Source organism: Pleurodeles waltl, chromosome 6 (genome assembly GCF_031143425.1).
Source record: "Pleurodeles waltl isolate 20211129_DDA chromosome 6, aPleWal1.hap1.20221129, whole genome shotgun sequence".
Classification (NCBI taxonomy): Eukaryota; Metazoa; Chordata; class Amphibia; order Caudata; family Salamandridae; genus Pleurodeles; species Pleurodeles waltl.
Genome location: NC_090445.1, coordinates 1,507,958,598 through 1,507,985,067, shown reverse-complemented (window position 1 = coordinate 1,507,985,067; position 26,470 = coordinate 1,507,958,598). Strand labels below are relative to the sequence as shown.

The 26,470-nt window shown below is 45.3% G+C and overlaps 1 protein-coding gene across 3 annotated transcripts in view; it reads right to left on the bottom strand.

Annotated features, from left to right (window-relative positions):
- Positions 1 to 12,585: 12,585 nt before the first annotated feature.
- FAAP20 (FA core complex associated protein 20) overlaps positions 12,586 to 26,470 on the bottom strand; it is a 103,775-nt gene continuing 89,890 nt past the window's right edge. For all 3 annotated transcript variants that reach the window (XM_069240997.1, XM_069240995.1, XM_069240996.1), the window contains one exon: positions 12,586 to 14,062. In XM_069240997.1, coding sequence (XP_069097098.1) covers positions 13,990 to 14,062 — 73 coding nt within the window. In that variant the 3' untranslated portion in view covers positions 12,586 to 13,989. The remainder of the gene's footprint in view (positions 14,063 to 26,470) is intronic.

Here is a 26,470-nt window from a genome sequence, read left to right as displayed (position 1 = left end):
AACCACAAGAATGCTGATAGAACCAAAAGATACCCTTTAACATTGCCCAAAGAAAAGTCTTGGAAGGCTAACAAGAGGACAAATAACAGAACCTCAGATAAAGGGGATCAACATTTTTGGAAGCACACCAAGCCACAAATTTGTCCCAACAGCAAGCATATTCCGTCTTGGTTGAGGAATGCCTGCCTTGCAGCATAACACTGCAGACATCTGCAAGGAGGTCAAAAACTGCCAACTGTCGCCACTCAGTCTCCATGCATGAAGTTAAAGCGTGCGTAGATTCGGTTGCAGGACCCTGCCCTTTTCCTGTGACACTAGGGCCCATATTTATACTTTTTGACGCTAAACTGCGCTAACGCAGTTTAGCGTCAAAAAGTTTTGCGCCGGATAACGCCATTCTGAAGCGCCATGCGGGCGCCGTATTTATTGAATGGCGTTAGCCGGCGCAAGCAGACCGGCGCTGCCTGGTGTGCGCGAGAAAAACCACGTACACCAGGCAGCACCGGCGTAGGGGGAAAATGGCGCATGGGCGTCTTAAAATGGGGCAAGTCAGGTTACGTCGAAAAAATCATCGTAACCCGACTTGCGCCATTTATTTTCGACGCCCATCCCCCATCAACATGACTCCTATCATTGTAAAGATAGGAGTCATGCCCCCTTGCCCAATGGCCATGCCCAGGGGACTTCTGTCCCCTGGGCATGGTCATTGGGCATAGTGGCATGTAGGGGGGCACAAATCAGGCCCCCCTATGCCACAAAAAAAAAAAAAAAAATACTTACCTGAACTTACCTTAATGTCCATGGGATGGGTCCCTCCGTCCTTGGGTGTCCTCCTGGGGTGGGCAAGGGTGGCAGGGGGGGTCCCTGGGGGCAGGGGAGGGCACTCTGGGCTCATTTTGAGCCCACTTGTCCCTTAACGCCATGCCTGACCCAGGCGTTAAAAAGCGGCGCAAATGCGCCGTTTCTGGCCACGCCCACTCCCGGGCGTCATTTTTGCCCGGGAGTATAAATACCACGTAAAGGCCTGGGAGTCATTTTTTAAGACGGGAACGCCTCCCTTGCATATCATTAACGCAAGGAAGGGGTTCACGCTAAAAAATGACGCACACTCCGGGCACTTTGGCGCCCGAAGCGTCTAACGCCATAGTATAAATATGGCGTTAGTTGGCGTTAGTTTAGCGTCGAATTTGCGTCGAAAAAAACGACGCAAATTCGGCGCAACCAGAGTATAAATACGGCCCTAGATCCTCCCGTGAAGGCAGCCTGGTTGGAAGCTCACGCTTAGAAGGTCGGGACACTATACTCTCCGCGCCTAACCCGGAGCCAAAAGAATGACTTGGGCCAAGTTGTTCCTGATCTTCTTAAGAACTCTGGGCAGGAGTGGTATTGGCGTGCAACCATACAGGAGGCCTGAGCTCCACTTAAGACTAAATGCATATCCGAGTGAGTCACCTTGGAAACTCCAGCGTGAAGCAGTGCTGACATTGTGCATTCTCAGCAGTGGCAAATAAATCTAAACTAGGTTCTCCCCAATTTCTGAAGAGAGCTTGCGGCTCCTTCAGATAGAGACACCATTCGTAATCCGCTAGGCATCGAAGGCTGGGTATATCTGCTCTGGTGTTCAGAGCCTGCCAGATGTTGAACCACCAGGAATACATCCTGATGTTCCACCCAGGTCCAGAGAAGCAGGGCCTCTTGACCTACAAGTTACTTACCTTTGGTAACGATATATCTGGTAGGGACATATTTTAGTTGAAGATTCCTTACCTTTGAATTTCCCCGGGCGTCAGACTGGATCCGGAGATTTTTTTTCTTCTAGCAGTACCCCTGCGCACTGTTACGTGGCGTTGGTCGACTCCGCGGGTATCATGGTCGTATATAGGCGCCACCTTGGCGCACTGGCAGTTTTTCAGAGATTTCCACATTAGTAGCGCAGAGCCATGAAGACCACTGAGAATGGTGCGCCAGAACTAGGGCCCTTAACGGGAACTACCTGTCCCTAGAAATCAGTTCGCAACGAGGGGAGGATGGGCGGGTCGGTAACGAATCTGCAACTAGAAAATGCCTCTACCAGATATATTACTGAAGGTAAGTAACTTGTACATCTGATAGAGACTTCTAGCTTCAGATTCCTTACCTTAGAATAGATACCCAAGCAATGCCATCCTCGGTGGTGGGCTGCAAATTAAGATCACACCAAAAAATCCTGCAGGACCGAACGGCTAAAATAGCCATCTCTGCGGACCTGACTGTCCAGACAGTTGTGATTGGTGAACGAATACGTTGCAGTGTAACAGATATCCAGGACTGGAACTCTGCATGCTAAGACTGTGGTAGCAGCAGTTGCTCTGGTCGAATGAGCTCGCAAACCCACAGGGGGTTGTTTTTTCACCAAAGCGTAGCACATCTTCTTGCAGAGGACTACCCATCGTGAGATGGTCCTCTTCTGCACCGCCTTCCCTTTCTTCGCACCCACATATCCCACAGAGTTAATTGTCCACCCGGAAATCTGTGGTACGATCTAGATAGAACGCCAATGCTCTTTCTGGATCCAGACGGTGGAGTCTCTCCTCCTCATGTAAGGGATGTTGGGGTGCGTAAAAAGTAGGCACGGTGATAGATTGGCATACGTGAAAAGGCGTTACCACTTTGGGAAGAAAGGAAGCCCTGGTACGAAGCACCACTTTATCAGGATGCACTGCTAGTAATGGTGGCTTTGAACAAAGACCCTGAAGCTCACTTACTCTGCAAGCAGAGGTGATTGCAACCAAGAAAGCTGTTTTAAGTGTTAAGAGCCGTAAAGGACAATTGTGGAGCGGCTCGAAAGGGGCATACGTGAGGTATATGAGGAACAAGTTTAAATCCCACTGGGGCATGATGAATGGAACAGGAGGGAACAGATGAGTAAGACCTTCAAGAAACCTCCCAACAATGGGAGAATTGAAAAGAGAAGGTTGGTCTGGTAGCCTTAAGAAGACAGAGATGACAGACAAATATCCCTTAAGGGTACCCAGAACAGAGCCCTGCTTTGCAAGAGAGAGAATAAAGGAGAGCACCTCTAAGAGAGGTGGAGAGGGGATCAACAGATTTGTTGGTACACAATGCCACAAATTTCTTCCAACGAAAGGCGTATCCTGTCTTGGTGGAGGGACGCCAGACTGTCAAGATGATATTACAGACTTCGGTGGAAGGTCAAAAGCCATCAACTGTCGCCGCTCATTCTCCACGCAAGGAGGGGACTGGACAGGTTCGGGTGGATAACCATCCCCTTCTGCTGCGACAGAAGATCCTCTTAAAGGGGCAGTCTGATCAGAGGATTGATGGCCATGCTCAAGAGCTCTGGATACCAGACTTTTCGTGCCCAGTGCAGAGCTACCAAGATTACTTGGGCCCAGTCTTGCCTGATCTTCAGAACTCAAGGCAGAAGTGGTATTGCCGGTACGTCGTACAGGAGGCCTGAGTTCCACACAGGACGAAATGCGTCACAGAGCGAATGCCACCTTGGAAACTCCAAAGCGTAAAACAGCTTACATTGCACGTTCTCTGCAGAGGCAAACAGATCTAACCAAGGCTCTCCCCACTGCTGAAAGAGACCTTGTGCCACCTCCAGATGGAGACGCCATTTGTGATTGACTAGGCATCGACAGTGGAGTTTGTCTGCTCTGGCGTTCAGAGAGCCTGCCAGATGTTGAACCACCAGGGAAGTGCCCTGGCATTCCAGCCATGTCCAGAAGCGAAGAGCCTCTTGACAAAGGGTCCACGACACCACTCTGCCTTGTTTGTTGCAATACTACTTTCCGGTGGTGTTGTCGGTGAACACCTGCACTACTTTCCCTTTGACAGAGGGAAGGAATGCTTTCAATGCAAGTCAGATTGCCCAGAGCACCAAAAGGTTGATGTGGAGCCAGGACTCCGTCGGAGACCAGAGGCCTCTGATCTCCACCTCTCCCATGTGGCCGCCCCATTCCAGGAGTGCTGCATCTGTCACTACTGTGAGATCTGGCTGGATAAGGGAGAGGGATTTGCCCTTGAATCAATATTGATTCGACAACCACCACTGCAGGTCTTTCGCAGATTTCCCTGATGCTGCGCCCGCTGGAACTTCAGTTCCCACTGCAGACCCACATATGCCATCTGGCATGTTGGACCAGCAGGATGCAGGAGGCCATGAGGCCCAGAAGTCTCAGAATCATTCTCACGGAAATCCAGGATAGAGGCTGAAACATCAGTATCATAGCCCAAATATCCTGGACTCGCTTTTCGGGAGGATAAGTCTGAAACTGCACTGTGTCCAGAACAGCTCCGATGGCAGGGAGTGTCTGAGAGGGAGTCAGGTGTGACTCTGGCACGTTGATAGTGGACCCCAGCGAATGCAGGAGGTTTGCAATAGTCTGGAGGTGGGAGATGACTTTCTGGGGCGTGTCTGCCTTCAACAGCCAGTCGCTGAGGTAGGGAAAGACTGGGACCCCTAACCTGTGCAGCTGAGCAGCAACCACTACCATCTCTTTCGTGAACACCCAAGGGTCACATGGAAGGCCAAAGGGGAGCACAGTGAACTGAAAGTGCTCGTGACCTACCATGAATCGTAGGCAACGCCTGTGGGCTAGGAGGACAGGAATATGGAAGTAGGTGTCCTGCAAGTCCAACGCAACCATCCAGTCTCCATGGTCTATTGCAGAAAGGACCTGAGCCAGGGTTAACATCTTGAACTTCTCCTTCTTGAGGAAGAGATTAGGGACCGGAGGGCTAGGATAGGGCGAAGACCCTTGTCCTTTTTGGGCACCAGAAAGTAGCGGGAATAGCAACCACAACCTACTTCTGGCGCAGGGACCTTCTCTATGGCTCCCTTGGCCAAGAGAACCTTGACTTCCTCGTGGAGAAGAGCTGAATGATCTCCTGACAGGTGACCGAATGATGGTGGAGAAAGTAGCCCCTTCAGACAATCAGTAGAACCCACCTGTCTGTGGTACTGGATTCCCAGTGGGGCATATGAGTGCGAATTCTGCCGCCAACTGGTCCCGGATGCGACAACGGACTAGGAAGATTTTGAGGCACAGGAGGGGCGGAGGTGGACTGGATGGCCTGCTGACTCCCTGATCCACAATGTCAGTGGATCCCACGTCCACGCAGGGGTTGTGTAGCATGCGCGGGTCGGTGGGTTGGTGGAAATGGACGCAGTTGGGTGCCCTTTCCATAGCCACGAAAGGAGCGAGAGGCGGACTGAGGTGGGCGAAGAGCGGCTGCGAGGCCAAGGGACCTAGCTGTAGCCCAGGAATCCTTGAAACGCTCGAGCATAGAGTCCACATTGTCTCCGAAGAGATGAATGCTATCAAAGGAGATGTCCATCAAGGATTGCTGGACATCCCCCGAAAAGCCAGACGTCCTCAACCAGGCGTGGCGTCTCAGTGCCACTGTTGATGTAACCGATCTTCCCAGTGAGTCGCTCAAATATGAGGTGCATGGCCTCAAATCTCTGGCAGTTGGGCAGTAGTCTCTCCAGGAAAGTTGGGGAGGTGCAGAGCGGGCCCAACCCAGAGGCAGGCTCCGTGGCTCATACATGGCACCAGGGGCTACACTGACATTATTCCAACGCCTCATTGGATGACTTGGATTGGAGGGGCGAAGAACGCTTTGACTTCTTAGACTTTTTGTGGGACTTACTCGATGAATTTGAGAGTGATGTCTAGCATGTGGAATGGCTCCATGAATGGTCCAAGACCTTCCCCACAAGTGGGACCTGAAGCATCATAGTCAACCATACTCTGGCAACAAGGAGCTTCAGTGGTCGCTCCCATAGTGCCTTGGGGTTCATGGGGCAACAGTCCTCACAGGACTTGGAGTTGTGTTGTGGCTCTGCTCCAGGCACCAGAGACAAACACGGTGAGGATATCTCAGCGAGATCTGAGTGTGACAGGACCACAGGGTTTAAACCCCAAAGGAGTTTTGGGGGACAGTACACACTGGGAGACTAAGGCCCAAATTTAAGAGGGCCTAGCATCACTTTACTTTCATTTTTTTAGACGCTAAGGTGGCCTTTTTCCCATGCCATATTTACAAAGTGGTGCAAGGCATAATGTATGCAAAGGGGGCTTTCTCACGTTGGAAGGGGGTTGGGGGAATGGCAGAAAGAAATCCAAAGGATTTCTTTGGATCATTTTTTTGTGGCACTTTTAACGCCTGCTCAGAGCAGGCATTAAAAGGGGGGCACACACCATTGTTTACAATAAGCCCCTATGTACTGTTCAGGGTTAGTGCCCCAATTTTGCCGCTAACCCTGAACAGTACATCAATAGTGTCAAATATTTTGCCATTACTGCCCCAGCCCCATGATGCGCTGTGTCTTAGATACGGCGCACACATGGTGGCGCTAGGGGGGCGCTAAGGGGCGCAACTGGGTGCAGCGCCACTTTCCTTAAATCTGCCCCTAAGTCTCCAATTTAGTCAACAAAACATCAAGAAAACTGTCCTAAGTGGACAGAGGTAGCTCTTCTCAATCTGCGTTGATAGCACAGAAAGAAAGAACTGGTGTCCAAACACTAGAGTGGTACCTATATAGGCACCGCACACATCACTCCCAGCGCAGATGACATCACAGCCACTTACTAGCGGACAGAGATACTGCTCAGAAAGTTTCCACATCCAGTCTGATGTCTGGGGGATATTCTAAGGTAAGAAATCTGCAAGTAGAAGTCTCGATCAGATACCTAATTTACAATCATCATAGAGGCAAGGCACTTACCACTCAAAATGCATTTCAGTGGTTGGGCAGGAATGTGGACTGTTGCATAGTTGCCAACTCTACTGATATAGGAGGCAGGCTACTGATTTGTGGCAAACACAGCCCACAGACACCTCTGGGTCAACATACTACTTTTTGGGAAGCTACTAAATGAACACCCCAAACAAGAAAAGCGTTACCAACAAGTCCCTGTAAGTATTGTAGTGTTGCATGCTTTGCAGTTGTTAATGGAGTCATCAAGTGGCATCACTACACCATAAAGGCAAGTTTGCTGACAAGGAAATTTGTAAGGCTCCAAATGTCGCTCATATATGTCATGATATTTATTTCTCATGATGATATCAGGGGCTGAAGCTACATAACCTTTTTCTCAGACCAGCTGCCACACTGGGAGAAGACCTGGCAAAATGTCACTTCTCTTTCCGATAGGCAGAATTCTTGACGCTGCATTTCTTCTCAGCAGTATGTAGTTGTCTTAAGCACGGCAACAGCTAGACAATAAACAAAAGTATCATAGCTTGAGATTTTAGGCATTTTCCATAATTTCAATATCTCAATCTTTGTCATGGATAGAGAGGCCGAGATTCATCTCTGACGACAGTGCATGACTTCTGGGATATTGCATGTATCATGAAGAAGGACAGACTCCATGAGATGGCAAAGGACTCCTAATCCCACCTCCATCCTCGCCCACATATTGGACCAGTGTTCATTCTGACTGTCCCAAAGAAGATTGACAATATCACAATTGAGTTGTGTTGATCCTGCACACTGAGCATGACCCAGCCAATTGTAATTGGAATGGATATTGGTCCCATTAGTGTAGTATTGCAAAGTATCTCAGTTTAAGCTTGTTTCCCACCAGTGTCTAGGACTTTGAGCTGTTGGACAGGAGAAGCAATGATCAACGATTATAGAGTCCTGACACCACACTCATGTAAGAGACTAAAGGTGCTTAGGTATTTGGGGATAGCAGATTGGGTTACGTATACAGTAGCCAGGTGCAGCAAAGGACACATAATGGCTTAGTTGTCAGTATCTCCAGAGGTTCTAAAACTTCTAGGTTGTGGGACCTAAACACACAAAGGGGTGAAGAATAGATTGCTCCTTGAGCAGTGAGGCAGGGGCACCACTAAAGGTAGGAAGCATGTATTTAATCTGATGTAACTGTTGGGCCAAGGAGCATTACTTCATGTGTACAGGCATATAAACTGACTGACTCCGTAGAGGCATGAAGCTTTTAACCAGGACTTAGCACCTCCACAGATAACATTTGTAATGTCCCTTTATGGAGAGTTTGGGTAAAACAACCAGCCCAGCTCACCAATTCTAGCCTCAAACATGTTCAGCGCAGAAAACAATTGTTTTCTCGTTTTCAAAACCATCTCTACCTGCATCTTAGTCAAGTGTAACTTAGGACATGAGAGATGGGTAGATAGGTGCTCAGTCATGCTAAGTCATGTGACACCCCGAGTCTAAATGCCATTGTTGAAACCCCCTCTTAATAACATAATGCTGCAGATCACCAAAGGCAACAATAAAAAGTGCTACGAGGGCCATACACTTCTCCCCTCACAACATGCATCTTAATGAGCCAACCGTCTTCACCTGGAATGGGCGAAAGGTGCGTCATCAATCATACATCATAATCAGGAGTCCTTAGGAGGTGATCTTGATTTGTCACTGGGCTCATGTCTTCCCTCCAGAAGTCCAGTGACATAAATACTTCCAAGTGCGGGTCAGTGGTAGATCTATCTGAAGAAGACTGCTAGTGCCGTTGGTGTTGCTCAGTTTGCTGGTTGTTTATCAGTGAAGAGTCCAGTAGCTTCTCAAGAGAGATGGTATCATAAAATTCCTTGATCTTCGTATCAATCATTACCAACATGGTATCTGAGTCAAGCAATCTAAAGTTGGAGTCTGAGAGCTAGAAACTTCTTCCTTTTCACATTGGTTTTAGATGAAAATTCTTGGGAGAAATCTAGCTTGTGTTCTCCAAATGAAAAGGTGCTATTCTTCTCGCCATAAATGATTGATTAGCTGGCGTGTCTTTGAATGTCTGAAAAAAAAAATATGACTATTATAGGTTTTGGCTACAACCTTATGTTCTAATCTCAGACTGGTCCACTGCCGCCTTTGGAACTCCAAGGGCAGGCCAAAGGCCAAGCTTGTTAATTCTGGGATGAAAGGAATGAGAAATTCTTTAACTTCTCTGGAACCTATGTGAATCTTACTTTGTCTCTCCAATATTCGTGTAACTCGATTATTTTTGTAGGCCCCAATGGTCCTGTTTCCAATCAAACAACTCCCCAACAAAGAGTTGCAGGTTTTGGATGTCACCTTGTGAAATTAGTGATGGCATAGCTGTGAATAACTACGATACTGTAAGATTTTCAGTAAGTTGCCACAACTATTGTAACTTTTTTTTTAGTCAAGCTTCTCAAATTGTACAGCGGTCATCAGTGTTTTCAGCTTAAGCCTTTCTGACGTCGTCAGATTAATTTTGAATTCTGAGACAGAATTTGTTTGTGCAAGTTTAAATTATATATCTTGTATGGACTTCTCTGGGTTTGTCACAGTGAGCTTAATTTTATTTGCACTGCAACTGATTCAGAAAACGTCAGCACCTAGTTTCGCACCCTTCATATCTGGGTTGTCCCTCACACTCTGTAGAAAAGGCTTGACAGAGCAAAAAAAAGAAGAAATGAGACAGCCCTGTTTCTTTTCTCTACTTGTGTTGATTATTTCAGTTAATCTACCTAACAGTGTAATTTTTGTGGCTGGATATTAATAATAAAATTTTATGTCTGTATAAAACGGTGTCCAAGTCCTATATTTTGTATTACCACCATTATGAAGGCCCAGTCAACATGCCCAAATGGCTTCTCGGTGTCTAAATAGTAAGACCGTTGTTTTGCCTCCCCTATGAGCCATGATAATGGTGTGTAGACCCTTCTTTGTATAGTCACAGGATTCTCTTTCAGAGATGAAATCTGTCTGTTTAGGGTGGAACAGGTCTGGGCGCAGGGTTTCTAATCTGGACACAAGAAACCCAGCAAACATTTTAATATCTAAATTGTGCAGTGATATGGGCCTGTGTCACTGGCATCTAATGTGGTCCTTACCCACCCTCATGTGTTAAACTGATATGTATTTCAATAATTGTACAGAAAGGGAGGTCAGTGATACCATATTATTCATCAGGTTTGTAAGGGTCCCCAGAAACAGGTTTGCAGGACTTACAAAAAAATATAACTCCATCTCGACCATGGGAATTTTACAGTTTGAGGTTGTGGATGACTTGTAATACATTTTCGGTGATGGACTGATCAAGATATTCCGAAGAGTATTCTGATATGTTGGGTTAGGGGATGGTTAGCAAGGTAGCGTTCCTTATTCTGCCCGTCACTGGGCTCCAGTGTGTATAAGTTATTATAGCACATGTGTAAGGCTGGCAATTTCTCTGGCTCAGTTATAGCTGGTTGAAAATTGTTATATCATAGTATTTTTCAACCTAAGATCGCGCATGTCATGGTTGAAATTTTAAGCAAAGCTACTTTACTGTTCTCCTGTTTTTCTTGACCATAGTCGCCTCTGCAATTAATTGGCTCCAAGTCACAACTTTCAAAACGCCCCAGTGTAGCTATGCAATAACTTCCTCTCCCGAGGTATTCTGTAAGTAGTCCTTAATGCATGTCACTGTATTAGTTTTTAACAGGAGGTCGTTGAGATTCGAGAAGACATTCCGAGGTAGGTGTTTGTCTCGAATCCATTGGAATGAGCAGGTGAGGGACCATGGGCTTATAGGGTAGTTGTCTAATCTGGAGGGAGTTGATTTTGTCTAATTCCTTAAGGATACTAATGTGCTTTATCATGTCTATTAAGCCCTTGGATACTGTATACTTATTGTGGATAGTATGCCTTCTAACTATTTATCTGTTGATTATTTTGTGTGGAAAGCTGGCATTATTCAGTACACAGTGTGTTTTGTTATATCATGAATTGTTTCTGCCCCATGATGGCGGCTTAGTTAGTGGTTTTCCTCCCCTTCCCTCAATTTCTCCCTCACCTTTCTTCAATACTTTAAAAGTTCAAAATTTAAAAACTAGCCGCAAACATAAACCCCACCCCTATGAAATTGTGTGCTACCTCCATTAATAAAATTGCCACAGAATTTTGCCCGTGTTATGCATGTATTCTTCGCCTCCTCCAGCAGGAACTGGCCTACTATTCTTCCTCTTATGACCCCCTTCCTTTATTTCTTAGGTTGATTATTAAGTCGCCAGGGATACCTTCCTTTGAGGTCATGTTGTTATTGCAGGTTTTATGGTGGGCCACTGAAAGGCATTTTAATTTTATGAAGGTGTTCCAGTGCTTCTCTGCTTCCTAGGTTGGTTTGTTAGCTTCCTCCACATTGACTGCCAGATTCCAGATCTTACATGCTTCAATAAGGGAATTCTTTGTCCATTGCTTCTTTCCATTTGAACGAATGTGGAACTGGTGTCCCAAGCGTCACCGCACCACTTGCTTATACTGTACACATCATCATGGCAGTAACTGTTAAGAGACTGTAACGTTTCTGCAGCATCAGGGGTAACAGGTCTTGAAATATTTGGATCTCCGTGCTGTTCAGTGAAATAACATTGTTAGCTCTTACTCTGGATGGTTCCTTCTTTGTTCTCTGATATGTGAAGACATGAGCTAGGATTTCTGGAGGAGTAGGTTGGTTAGGTTGTCTGAAGACTGGTCTGTAGACTGTCAATTGGTAGTGGCGTGGCATGTCATAGGGTTTTCAAAAAGGGATTCGAGTAGGTATTTAACAAATTTTTTAATGTCTTTGCCCACTACCCCTTGTGGAAATCCGCTTACATCAATATTGTTTAGCCACAAGCAATTTTACAAATCATCTTATATCTGTAAAATTATGTTTTGCTCCTTGAGTAGTAGAAGGAGTGATCTGTATTTCTCCAAGTCCAGGGTTTTCACATAAAGAGTGCCCTCCAGCTTTTTGCCTCTTTACCCTAGCTCTCTAAGGCCCTTGTGAACCTCCTTAAGATTTTCTCTTAATTCAGTGGTGTGTGCCACTTTAATTTCAGATTTACCTTGTTAAAGGATTCCTACATGAAGCTTCTGGTAACTACAATCATTGTCCTTCTGGTGGTCATTCCCTTCTCTAAGTTTTCTTGAGAGGGTTGGGCCTGCCTATCTCTTTTTTCCCTCTTCACTGCAGCTCATGGTTGTTGTAGGATGTTGTTAATTGATCTCTGCTTTTTGTTTTTTTTTATCATGTTGACCATTGTGCCATTAGCATGGGTGGATTTCTCTAATTAGTTTTGTAAATTTTGTAAATACAGCGCAAGGCATAGCGCCACCAGAGCGTCACTAAAAGTGATGCTCGGGTTGCGCTGGGAGCTCTTAATTATGCCATATGGTTTTACTGATAAAACGATGCTGCACACATGGGTTTCAGTGATTTTTTACCATTTGTGCATCACCAAGTAAAGTGTCTTGATTTAGTTTGATCCTATTAAAATCTTTTCTTCCCTCACATTTCAGAATTTAAAAATGTGCTTAATTTTTGCTTTCCTAACTGCTGAATGTGTACATTTAATTTACAGGTATTTACATTTCGTAGTGTTACAAAAAATAATATCATACAGCCATTTTCATTACACTATTGCACCCTAGCAAGATTGTCCAAGAATTCACTTTAGTTTTTTTTGTTTGACTGAAAAGTGAGAGGGGCTTGTAAACACCAATTACTGTGTTAAAAAAGTAACAATTTGTCAGAACACATTGCCTTACATTTGGCCTCTATCTTTGCAGCGCAGCAAATGTGACAAGATAGATACAGAATTTTAAGACATCTTTATTCATTGTTCAAACTTTCACGATCCACCAAAAATTGGCTCACAGCCCACAGTTTGGGAAACAGTGCTCTAGGTAATATACCAAGGGAACAGTGCAGATACAACATCTATGCAAAACATGTAAAAGGTAAGGAATTCCCTTACAAAGTACCATATAGGTGGTAATTTACCCCAATGCAGATTACACCAGAAAGACCCCGAAAGGCCAGAGTAGGGAAGGTGCTTTTTTCTTTGACAAAGTTTAAATGTACGGTTAAACAAAATGCCAATAAAAACGATTCAGACTAAAAGTTGGTGATATATTTGGTTCTGTATGAAGCTTCCTGCAAAATGGCATATTTGTGGATTTCCTGGACAGGACTATGCAAGACTAATTCTAGACCCCATGGTTTTTCGTTACGTTATGCTCTCAAGCATCTTGAAACATTTTTATCAGGGTGCCCTAAACTTGTATCCAAACCACTTACTTGCAATCAGTTTACATTGCAAAAAAGGAACAATCAAGAATATTTAGCGACTGCTCGATATGTTCATAAATGCTCAAAAATAGCCTTATTCAATGAAACTCTGTTGAGTATGTGATTTCAGCACCCGGTTTCTCTCCCTCATTCCATTTGTTTCCTTCAGAACAGTCTGTCTTCATATTCACCTTCTTCATGGTGCTCTATAGTGGCACTCTCTCGGTCTCCATTACCTCGTTCCTCTCTAGACTATTTTCTTCCCTCTTTCTCTATTTTCACTCTTTTTTGGTCTTAATATTTTCCTTCTTTCCATCTTGTTGTTCTACTGTCTTTTTGTCTCTGCCCTTTTTCCCCAGCTCACCTCACAGTTTTTTTCCTGTTTCTCTCCTTGGCAAGTCCCATTAGTCTCCTGCACAGACTAGTGCTTCTGTTAGAGGGATAATGCCCTTCACTGTGAGAAAAGTGAAACCAAAACCTGGATGAGCTACATATATGCCTCAGGGTCTAATCTAGCATATGCTATCACAGCTCAACTGGTCTGCAGTCTTACCTGCTGCTAAACCATCACATCAGCCAAGTGTCCCAGGGATCGAAGTCATAGCTTGAGGAGGGCCTGCAGGTGTGTGGACTGTCTTGACTACTCCACATTAGTCCACAAAATGGGATGCCAGAAAGAGAAACCAAGTTCCTGGTCAAACACCATTTGAAATCCAATCTGAAGCTTTACATCTTCAACCTAAAGCACAGTTGGTGGCATTTAAATGTAGTTTCTGGGCTGGTTCATAGAACCCATGAAATAGTCTACTGCAGATTGAAAATGACCACTATCTCCTTGAGTATTTAAGCAAGTCAAAAGAACATATGTAAGAGTTTGTTAATTGTAGTTTAGTTGTTTACTTCCTGCGTCTCCTGTCCAGACAGTTCACCACATAATATCTTCAGTACTTTCAGATAAGCACTTGGCAAGATGACTGTCGATATCCAAAGCAGTGAATCTGCAACGGAAGACGTGAACGTGTTACTGGAGTACATGAGGCTTGCTACAATGATGAAATCTAGCAAGACATTTCTTCTCACCGATTACAGAACCCCACTACGATCTTTATTACACAAGAGCTACCCAGTTTGTATGTGCATCAGTCCCTAGCCAAACATGTCTCATAAAGGAACAACCGGAATGAAGTTAATACAACAGAGCAGAAAACAGCTGTTTAGAAAGCCAGTTACAACGTATAAGTGCTGTCAATAACTTAAGCTGTTCTGCTCTTTCAGAAGGAGTGCATAGATAGATAGATGGACAGACAGATAGACAGACAGGCTGGCAGCACTCCTAACAATAAAGATATACAAAAAAAATGCATGACAAAACAAGCATTTACAAAGCCAATAGGTTGATAGCCAATGTTAAAAATGCTGGCTTTGCCAATGCTTATTGTACTCAGGGTGCATGAACATGCGCACCACAACTCACTGCCCTGGTCCATGTAGGGAGCACACTCACATATTGGAGAAAGACTATTATGATTTCCTTTTACAAAAGAATGAAGCACACTGACAGGCGAACTAGGTTACTCTGTTAATGGCAGTAAGAGCAAACAGAGAAGGCAGTGGAGTAGAAAGTGTTACGGGAATACGGGGTTGCGAAAGTTTGCAATATTACACCTCATCTTTGAATCCTCTGTACTGGGTTATCAGTAGACCACTGTTCTTCCTCAAGAGTGTCAACAGGCAAGGGAAACTGCGAAAGTTGAACTATACAACCATCAGTGTACATAACACACTCAACAAATGAAGGCGGTGTATTGAACTAACACACATAGGCTGAACTGGCCGATTTACAAATGTCACATTCATTACAAGTACAGTATTCAACGCAATCAAATATCACACATAAGTTTACTGCCTTCTGCATATAAAAACCATAAAACTGTACAAAAACAAACCATCAACCAAAAAAATACAAAAGTGCTTTACAATTAACATGAAGAGCTAGTCCTACCGCGACTGTCGATAATTGTTGAAATATCTGTGGCCAGTCCACCACCCGGAGAAAAGTACAGGTGTATATAGTACAGCGGATCCTGTTGAAAGGGCACTTTATGTGGGGTGGTTTATATAAACATAAAGGGTTCAGCCATGCTGGTGCAAAATATTAGGTTGCTAAAAATGTAAACTGTATTTTGTGCTTTGCTTTCCTGTCTTTGTTTTGTCACCTTCCATCTGCCTGCTGGGAAATATATCCGCACCTATAGGAAATGCACAATGTTCCTTTGCAGTGAAACCTGCTGTATGTGGTACAGAATTCATATTAATGCGCTTACTCTCTGAGAGGTGTGAAGGATTTGTTATTTTTGGGAGGATTGTGCATAAACAAGGGTTTCAGAGATCTATGTATGCAAAGATTCAATTCTGTAAAAAACTGACATCCAATAGAGTCTGAAAACTAACCTCAAACTAAAATTCAAGATTCACCAATCATACGTGTTACACAGTATAAATGTTCTACCTTGCAAATATTTCTCTTACTAGCCCAATATGCTATTTATTCTTTTATTAGGGCTCTCTTCCCCGAATTCCTCTAATTCATTATCAGCTGTTCTTAGTGATTGTGTATGTTGTACAATAATGGTTACTACTGCGCCTACCTCTCAACATTACTCATCTGGCCAAGGTAACTTGACCTTACACACCCTGTTTATAATAGTCACTATCAACATCTCTAATGTATACCATCACCGTTTTGTATTTCGCCTTCTAAAAATAAATTCACAAAAATACTATCATTTAAAATTAAAATAAATTCTGTCTCATAGGATCTTGTTTCCCAGATTTTCTTTTTAAAGAATGTATATTTAGGCCACAGATTCGAAAAAGACCTTTTACAAAGTAGAGGTTGTGGTGTATTTTGTTCTAGCCGAGTACAGCCACGCAACCAAATAAGAATACAGATGGATGTTGGGGACTCAAGAAGAAGTAGCACAGTAGTCCAGAGTCTGGTCCAAATACACATTGATACTGAAATACAAAACAAATAAGCATTTACAATGCAACGGGTCTCGCATTTGCTCATGTTAGAGCTGATCGCGTTGTAAACTCCTAACCCGACTTTTCACCTATCGGGCAAAAGTGCATTTGTGTACATAACCCGAAAAAGTGAAATTAACTATGTAAAGCGCTCGACTTCTGCCAAGCGAGATCGCGCTCGTAAATTAGAGAAAAAGAAGTCCACGAGCCCGATGGAAAACAGCGAGCCTCGCATGTTTTCTGTACTTGGTCGCTGCGCTCGAGGAGGGCTAGCCACCGGAAAAGGCATGAAAGACTAATGAAAGCAAGCAGATTTTATTAGGCAAGCCCACGAACCAATAAAAAACACTGACGTGAAGTTGACAGGGCTCCGAGCCCTTTTCTAAATACTAAAGCGTCTCGCTGCGATACGCATGCGCGAGCGCATGCAACGCAGGCTCGACCCTAAAAAAGGAGAGAAGGTGGCTTAATTAGGATGTAAAACCACAGTGCCCTTTGATTCAGGTCCACCCTGCAGTCTTGAACTGATACGGTTCCTTCATCCCGGGGCACACGCCTAGCGTTCTTGCAGCTCTGATTTAAATTGGTTATTTAACTCTGCGTTCTCCATTATACAATGTCATTGCCAGTACTCCAGTGCCTGCCACCCACCGTCCACCAGGTGGTTTTGTGGACTATAGCAGCCCACAGAAAATATGCCCCGCATGACCCAAATATCTGTTTCCATGATTGTACACTTTACTCTGTTTAGTTTGTTAGATTTTCAAATTTTATATTTTGTATTGTGCTGTTGGCAAGGAAAAGGCTTTAGCATGGTTGGGATGCTAAAGTGGGAGGGGGAGGTGAGTTTTAAAAAAACTGCTGGCATAGATGCCACGGTTACGGGCCAAGTCAAGATGTGAAATCTGATACCCGCCATGACCTACAATACAAGGTTAATTAGATTATTAACCTGAAATATACGAGGCGTCAACAACCCAAAAACACCTAGACAGGTCTTCGCTTATTGAAGCTGCGCTACTGCAGGAGACACATCTGACACCCTCTGCTAAATTGACGGTAGGAAGGAAATGGGCTGGCATTTGAATATGCCCGTCCTACTCCTCAAATTCTAGAGGGGTGCTCCTGATCAAGAAATAGGTTCCCTTTACATTAAACCCATTGACGAGGGCAGATAGGTTATTGTTCAGGGTATGCTGGGTAGGACAATAGTCAATACATATTGCCCCAACAGAGATGACCCCGACTTTTAATCCAGAGGGTGGGGTAGACTATACATCCTTCACTCATCCGCCATGATATGGGGCAGGAATCTCAATGTTTACTTAGACAAAGTGCTGGACTAGTCTGCCTCAGCAAACTGGCAGGGTAGGAACGCGCACCAGGCTCTGCATGACGGTATGAGTATGGGCTGATGGATGCTTGGAGACTCCACCATTGAACAGAAAGGAAGGGCACCTTTTTCTCCACAGTACATAAGTCATGGTCCAGCCTAGACTATTGGCTAGCTAAGAGGGAATTGTGTACATGGGTGACTGATGTACAGCACTTGCCAAGGACCTTGTCTGACCACTCCCCAGTACTACTGGAACTAGCAATTTCCTCAGATATACTGTTGCAGTTTCAGTGGCAACTTCAAACCACTGAGCTCCTGGACCCTGCGTTCAGAGACGGGCTACACAAAGAGATAACACAATACTTTGAAGAAAACACCGGATCAGTAGAAGGGGTGGGGACCTTGTGGGAAGCATTTAAAGTGACCATATGTGGAACAGGTATTTGTCTCCAAGCTCGGATCCTAAACATCCATCAGATCCTGCATACGTGCTACAGAGCTCAGATTACAACACCTGCCAAGACTGAGTCACAGCCCACTATTACCGCGCTCACTACCATTAGGGAACAGATCACAGAATACAACAATACAACTACACAAGAGTTACAACACCAATCGTGATGGTGGGTTGTTATCATGTATGGCAAGGGGGGGAGGGGCCATCTGAGCCGCAGTCTGGCGACAAAAATAAAGGAACCATGGGCCCAGCACCACTTGCGGGATGGCTGTAGCACCTTCTCGATGTGTTAATACTGCCGAATCAAGCACGTTTCATATGTCTCGGTCCACAACTCACAATTTGCGCACACTCTTCATGGTCCCACACCAATTAAACCACTCAATACAAGCGGCAGCAGTCCTACTGCATGCCACACAAGCATTTCACTCTATACAATGGACATATACGTTCACAGTTCTTCACCGCATTGGCTGGTCGCAGACATTTTCATGCTGGGTCAGACTACTCTATACCAGCCCTGTAGCGCAAGTGCGCATAAACGGTTACCTCGGACCAATTTAAAATACATAGGAGGACCCGCCATTACTATTTGCACGAACACTGGAGCCCTTTGTATGCTTAATAAGACAAAAACACAAGAAGGCTGCACTGTGCTTTCATCAACATCCCCTGATCATACCTCTTTACGCCAACGAATGGTGCCGTTTGTACATGACCCCGAAGAACAATTATACCCATTAATTAGGGTATGTGCCAAATACAAGTGGTATTCTGGCCTTAGCATTAATTGGGCTAAATTCACTACTATACGCTCATGCCCACCGCAAAACCCTGCATGCTACATTACCCGCTGGAATGGAAGGAAGAGTGTAACGAAATGCCTCCTTGGCATGGTTACCCCCTGAATTTTTGCCTTTGCTAATGCCAAGTTATGATTGAAAGTGTGCTGGGACCCTGCTAACCAGGCCTCAGCACCAAGTGTTCTCTCCCTAAACTGAACCTTTGTTTCCACAATTGGCACAACCCTGGCACTGAGATAAGTCCCTTGTAAATGGTACCCCTCGTATCAAGGGCCCTGATGCCAGGGAAGGTCTCCAAGGGCTGCAGCATGTCTTATGCCACCCTGGGGACCCCTCACTCAGCACATGCATACTGCCTCACAGCTTGTGTGTGCTGTGGGGAGAAAAAGACTAAGTCGACATGGCACTCCCCTCAGAGTGCCATGCCAGCCTCACACTGCTTGTGGCATAGGTAAGTCACCCCTCTAGCAGGCCTCACAGCCCTAAGGCAGGGTGCACTATACCACAGGTGAGGGCATATGTGCATGAGCACTATGCCCCTATAGAGTCTAAGCAAAGCTTTAGACATTGTAAGTGCAGGGTAGCCATAAGAGTATATTGTCTGGGAGTTTGTCAAACATGAACTCCACAGTTCCATAATGGCTACACTGAAATCTGGGAAGTTTGGTATCAAACTTCTCAGCACAATAAATGCACACTGATGCCAGTGTGGAATTTATTGTAAAATGCACCCAGAGGGCATTTTAGAGATGCCCCCTGAATACCAATCCGACTACTAGTGTTAGGCTGACCAGTTCTTGCCAGCCTGCCACAAACCAGACGAGTTGCTGGCCACATGGGGAGAGTGCCTTTGTCACTCTGTGGCCAGGAACAAAGCCTGTACTGGGTGGAGGTGCTTCTCACCTCCCCCTACAGGAACTGTAACACCTAGCGTTAAGCCTCAAAGGCTCACCCCTTTTGTTACAGCACCCCAGGGCATCCCAGCTAGTGGGGATGCCCACCCCTCCAGCCACTGCCCCCACTTTTAGCAGCAAGGCTGGAGGAGATAATGAGAAAAACAAGGAGGAGTCACCCACCAGTCAGGACAGCCCCTAAGGTGTCCTGAGCTGAGGTAACCCCTGCCTTTAGAAATCCTCCATCTTAAGTTTGGATGATTCCCCAATAGGATTAGGGATGTGCCCTCCTCCCCTCAGGGAGGAGGCACAAAGAGGGTGTAGCCACCCTCCAGGACAGTAGCCATTGGCTACTGCCCTCCCAGACCTAAACACACCCCTAAATTTACCATTTAGGGGCACCCCAGAACCCAGGAAATGGGATTCCTGCAACCTGAAGAAACAAGAAGGACTGCTGACCTACAAGCCCTGCAGAGAAGACAGAAGACAACAACTGCTTTGGCCTCAGCCCTACCAGCCTGTCTCCTGACTCGAAAACCTGCAACCAGCGACGCATCTGACAGGGACCAGAGACCTCTGAAGCCTCAGAAGACTGCCCTGGACCAAAGGACCAAGAAACTCCCGCGAGCAGCGGCTCTGCTCAATTTCAACAACAACTTTGCAACTTTCTTGCAACTTTAAAGAACTTCACTCTTCCTGCCGGAAGCATGAGACTTCACCCTCTGCACCAGACGCCCCTGGCTCGAGATCCAGAGAACAAACACCACAGGGAGGACTCCCAGGCAACTGCGACCTCGTGAGTAGCCAGAGAAGACCCCCCCCCCCGGACCCTCACAGCGACGCATGCAGAGAGAATCCTGAGGCTCCCCCTGACCGCGACTGCCTGTAACAAGGGACCCGATGCCTGGACCAAGCACTGCACCTGCAGCCCCCAGGACCAGAAGGAACCGAACTTCAGTGCAGGAGTGATCCTCAGGCGACCCTCTGTCTGTTCTTCTGACCCGAGAAGCCCCCCTGTGCCCTGCCTGCACCGCTAGAGTGACCCCCCGGGTCCCTCCATTGAAACCAATACAAAACCCGACCTTTGCACACTGCACCCGGCCGCCCCTGTGCCCCCCGAGGACGTAGGTACTTACCTGCTGGCAGACCGGAACCGGAGCACCCCTGTTCTCATGGGCGCCTATGTGTTTTGGGCACCTCTTTGATCTCTGCACCTGACTGGCCCTGGGCTGCTGGTGTGGTAACTCTGGGGGTTGCCTTGAACCCCCAACGGTGGGCCTCCTATGCCCAGGAACTGAGACTTGTAAGTGTCTTACTTACCTCACAATCTAACCAATACTTACCTCCCACAGGAACTGTTGATTGTTGCACTGTGTCTACTTTTAAAAGAGCTTATTGCCATTTTAACCAAAACTGTACATGATATTGCTTTAATTCAAAGTTCCTAACTTACCTGTGTGGAGTACCTTGCATTTTATGGATTTACTTCAAATCTTGAACTTGAGGTTCTAAAAATAAATTAAGAAAATATATTTTTCTACTTAAAAACTATTGGCCTGGAGTTAAGTCTTTGAGTGTGTGTTCCTCATTTATTGCCTGTGTGTGTACAACAAATACTTAACACTACCCTCTGATAAGCCTACTTCTAGTCCACACTACCACACTACCACAAAATAGAGCATTAGAATTATCTAATTTTGCCACTATATTACCTCTAAGCGGAACCCTTGGACTCTGTGCACACTATCGCTTACTTTGAAATAGTATATACAGAGCCAACTTCCTACAAAGAGCCTGTCAAATATTTAGACATATGGATACATCGAGTTCTGGTGGTAGTTGTGCGCCAAAATTACGGTGTGGCAATCACTAAACTAGAAGCCCAGGTCGCCAGCTGGTCGAGGTTACCCTGTCTCTTGTTCAAAGTATTGCAATTATGAAAAATGAATGTTATTACCAACATTCCCCTATACCTATTCATTAACATACCCATTATTTTAACAAAAGCCTTCTTCTTTACTCTCCAATCCCACTTAGTGACACTAGCCTCAGCAGGAAAGCAGCCACAAGTTGGCTGGAGCACGCTTATGTGACTGTGTGCACAGGGCAGACTGAAGCCCCAGATCTCTTCTTGTATTATCTCTTTGTGAAGCACAATTTGCACATTACTGGTACTTCCAGACCAAATATCCGCCTCGCATTGCGAAGGAAGCAGACGATCTGCACCCTCTAAGATCACAGTACTGTTACCTCACAAGCATAGGGTGTACCATGCCAGGAAGTCAACACTATACAATGCACTGTGCGTGAGCGGAACACACTCAATGTACGGGCTGATAGACTTTCTATCTACGCACCTGCGTTGCCACTACCACCTCACCCGGCCCTCACCATCACTCAGGAAACAAAGGTTCTCTCCATATTTAAGAATTATACACTTTAAGCACCTGCACCAAGTATATAACACCACACTCAAGTTACACAAATATGGGCTCTGGTCGGACACAAAATGTAAGGGCACTGAACTGGCTTCCTGCACCTGGCCTGTACCTGTGACAGGGTGCAGGGGTTCTGGACGCAGGTGGCGCAGGCCCAGTCTGAGAGTTGCAGGAGGTTGCGTGCACTCCTCAAATGTGTTTCTTGGGACTCAGTCAGTCAGTCATAAATTCCTTTATTTGGCTTAAGCCTTAAAAGTATAAAAACAATGAATTGTACCAAATTCCTTATAAAAAAAAATCCTATCTCTTAAACAGTTAATTATACAAAGTTCATTAAAATTGTCTTATTACTTTATGCAATCACATACAAAATTCTGAATTCATTCTAATTCTTATCAACCAACTCTATCATAATTTATTAAATTATTCTAACCTTAAATTAATTTTTCCTACCAATCCCTCAAGGTACAAGGTGCCCACCAAGTTGTCCCACATGTGATTCTAATAAGACTGAAATCCTTACAGTTTCATAAAGTGCGATTTTCAATATGGGGTGCTCTATATTTGCTTTAAGCCGCACTATAACGTGGCAAACTTTCTATATTTACCATCAGCCAATATAATTTTTAAAATAATCAATTTACTTTTTAGACTCCTCATTCACCTTTGCTACCTATATTACACCAGGCCCTATAAGTCGAGTTAAAACCCATCTTAATCCACTTAAAAATTGGCCTAACGCACAAGTTACATTCAGAAACCTCATGCCGATAGTAACTTGAGCGCTTGATCCCGATTAATAATATTATACTCCTTCAAAATTGGTCTTAAAAAATTCTTACGCACTTGTAAAAGACAATAACAATCCAAAAGTAGATGTTGCGTGCTACATTTCTGTAGTAAACCACAAGTACAAAGGCCCTGGGTGTTCTTAAGAAATGCTTTTAGTTTGGGATCCCTATAACCAAGTTTAACCCAATTCTGAACTGTAACACTGAGTACCTTAATCTTGGGTTAGGCAGATCCTCTAATTAGGGGAAATTTTTCGGATTCCTCCATCCACTCACCATAGCCTGGGTTGAGATTTTACACTCCAGGTACTTCAGTTCTATTTCTCTTGCCCTTTCGTTCACCATTATTTGTAGGTTCTGTTTCAGAATTTGTTCTCCACACCACTGGTTGCCGGGTAAGCCTAAGAGGACGCACATCTTTTCTAACCGTTCTCTGACTTGTAACGCCCAGTATAACTTGCTTGTTATTATTTCTTTTTTACACATCCTCGCAATCTTACAAATCCCATCATCTCTTATGCCTAGCCAGAACTTCAGTGCGGCTTGCAGTCCCCGGTAAGTCCATGCCGTCATTTGACATTTACGCAAATGCCTTCTTCTGTCTCCCAATTTAATTTCCCTGAAAATGTTAGAACTTCTACCCCATACTGAAACTGGGGATGTATCATAGCATTAAAAGCAGAGATAACCAGCTGGAGGGATGGTTCCCCCATATTTACTACTAAATTGTCTGAATCCCCAAACCGATGATAGTGCTTTATTTTTTAGGACTTCAATATGAACTTTCCATCTCAAATCTGAATCGAACCACATGCCTAAATATTTATATTTTTTTACCTTCTATATTTCTTCCCCTCTAGAAGGTAAGTAAATGCACTCTTTTCTTTCCCTATTGACATTGTTTTCGTTTTATCCATATTTACTACCATTTTTTCCCCTTTGGCAATAGGAATAAAACACCTCCAATTTCCTTGGTAGCCCAAGCTGCATCATATCCATTATCACTAAGTCATCAGCATATAGTAAACAGGGCACATGCACTCCATGCATTTTTGGGCATAGGCCTTTAACCTTCTTCGGAAGCCCTGGCAAGTCTGACAGAAATAATGTAAATAATATTGGGACTAACACACAACCTTGGCCAAGTCCATTTTTTATAGGGATCTTTTTTGAGATTGAACCACTCATACGAACGAGTTACTTACCTTCGGTAACGACTTTTCTGGTGGATACATTAGCTACCTGTGGATTCCTCACCTATTGAATACCCTCATTGCGCCAGCACTCGACGGAAATCTTCTTCCTAGCTTCTGCACGTCGACGAGGACGTCACAGTTGCCCATGCGACGCCGTCTAACGTCATACAGGCAATAAGAGGTCCTTGCCGACGTGCCGACATCAGTACCAACATTTTTTACGTGCCTGAGAATAATAGGCCATTGAGATGAAAGAACAATATAAATATTTAATGATATTCCAAACAAACACATCATTCTGAGAATTCAGTCTTTTTTTTTTTTTTTAAACAAATATATAATTATATGAACAATATATATATAAATACAAACATATGTACAGAATATATACAAGTCCTCAAAACCAAGAGGAGCACACTCAAGAACTACTTGGTTAGACCAGACAGGCAACGGGGAGGCGGGTGGGACCGTGAGGAATCCACAGGTAGCTAATGTATCCACCAGAAAAGTCGTTACCGAAGGTAAGTAACTCGTTCTTCTGATGGATACAACTACCTGTGGATTCCTCACCTATTGAATAGAGTCCCAAAGCAGTACCACACTCGGTGGAGGGTGCCTGAATGGTCAAACCAAGAAATCCTGCAGCACCGACCGTGCAAAATGGCCATCCCTTCTGACCTCAGAGTCCAAGCAGTAATGCTTCGCAAAAGTATGAAGGGATGACCAAGTTGCGGCCTTGCAGATGTCGACCACAGGAACACCCCTAGCCAAGGCCGAAGAGGCCGACTTGGCTCTGGTGGAATGAGCTCTTATACCATCAGGGGGTTCCTTCTTTGCTAAAGAGTAACACATTTTAATGCAAAGAACAACCCACCTGGAGAGTGTTCTCTTGTGGACTGCCTTTCCTCTCCTCTTTCCCACGTATCCGATGAAAAGCTGATCCTCCAGCCTGAAATCCTTTGTTCTGTCTATATAAAAGCTTAGCGCCCTCTTTGGGTCCAAGCGGTGGAGTCTCTCTTCTTCCTTTGAAGGATGAGGCGGAGGATAAAACGTGGATAGAGTAATTGTCTGGGCCAAATGAAAGGGTGAAACAACCTTCGGAAGGAAAGCAGCCTTGGTCCTCAACACCACCTTTTCCCCATAAAAAGATGTATAAGGGGGTTTTACAGATAGAGTCTGCAACTCACTCACTCTCCTTGCAGAGGTAATTGCGACCAGGAAAACCGTTTTAAGAACCAATAAAAGGGGGGCAAGAATGCATAGGCTCAAAAGGGGACCCCATTAGGAAAGTTAAAACCAAGGTCAAATCCTATTGAGGCATAACAAAAGGAGATGGAGGGAATTTATTGATAAGGCCCTTCAAGAATCTAAGCACTATTGGAGATTTAAACAAAGAAGGCTGGTCTGGAAGACAAATAAAGGCTGACAATGCAGACAAGTAACCCTTAACAGTAGCTACTGCACAACCCCTCTGTGCTAAAGACAAAGCAAAAGATAAGAAATCTGACAAACGAGCACGTAAGGGATCAATCTGCCTCTCTCCACACCAAACCACAAATTTAGACCACCTATTAGCGTAGATAGATTTAGTGGAGTGTCGCCTGGCTGCTAAGATAACATCCACTACATCAGGCGGGAGGGAAAAGGAACTCAGGTTGCCCCGTTCAATCTCCAGGCATGAAGGTGCAGGCTCTGGAGGTGGGGGTGTAAAACCTGCCCCTGCGACTGCGAGAGGAGATCTGCCCTGAGAGGGAGACGGAGCGGAGGGCACAGTGAGAGTTGGAGAAGGTCCGAGTACCACACCCTCCTTGACCAATCCGGAGCAATTAAGATGACTTGGGCCCGGTCTTGGCGAATTTTCCTCAACACTCGAGGAATCAAGGGTATGGGAGGAAACGCGGAAAGCAACTGGTCGCACCAGGTTATCTGAAACGCGTCCCCCAAAGCTCCTTGTACCGGATACTGGAGGCTGCAGAATAACGGGCAATGCGAGTTCTCCCGGGTGGCAAACAGATCTATCCGAGGAAACCCCCACATCTGGAAGATTAGCCGGACTTGATCCGGATGGAGACGCCCACTCGTGATCGGCCGAGAAATGGCGACTGAGACTGTCCGCACGTACGTTCAAGACTCCGGCCAGATGATTTGCTACCAAGCAAATCTGATGGTCCTTTGCCCAGGACCATAGCCGAAGAGCTTCTCTGCAGAGAAGGTACGACCCTACCCCTCCCTGTTTGTTTACATACCATATTGCGGTAGTGTTGTCCGTCAGGACCTGAACCGACTGACCGCGAAGGGATGGGAGGAAGGCCTTGAGAGCCAGACGTACAGCCCGTAACTCCAACAGATTGATATGAAACACCTGTTCCACTGGAGACCAAAGCCCCTTGATCTCCAGGTCCCCCAGATGAGCTCCCCACCCTAGAGTGGAAGCATCCGTTATTACTGTGGCCACAGGTGGAGCT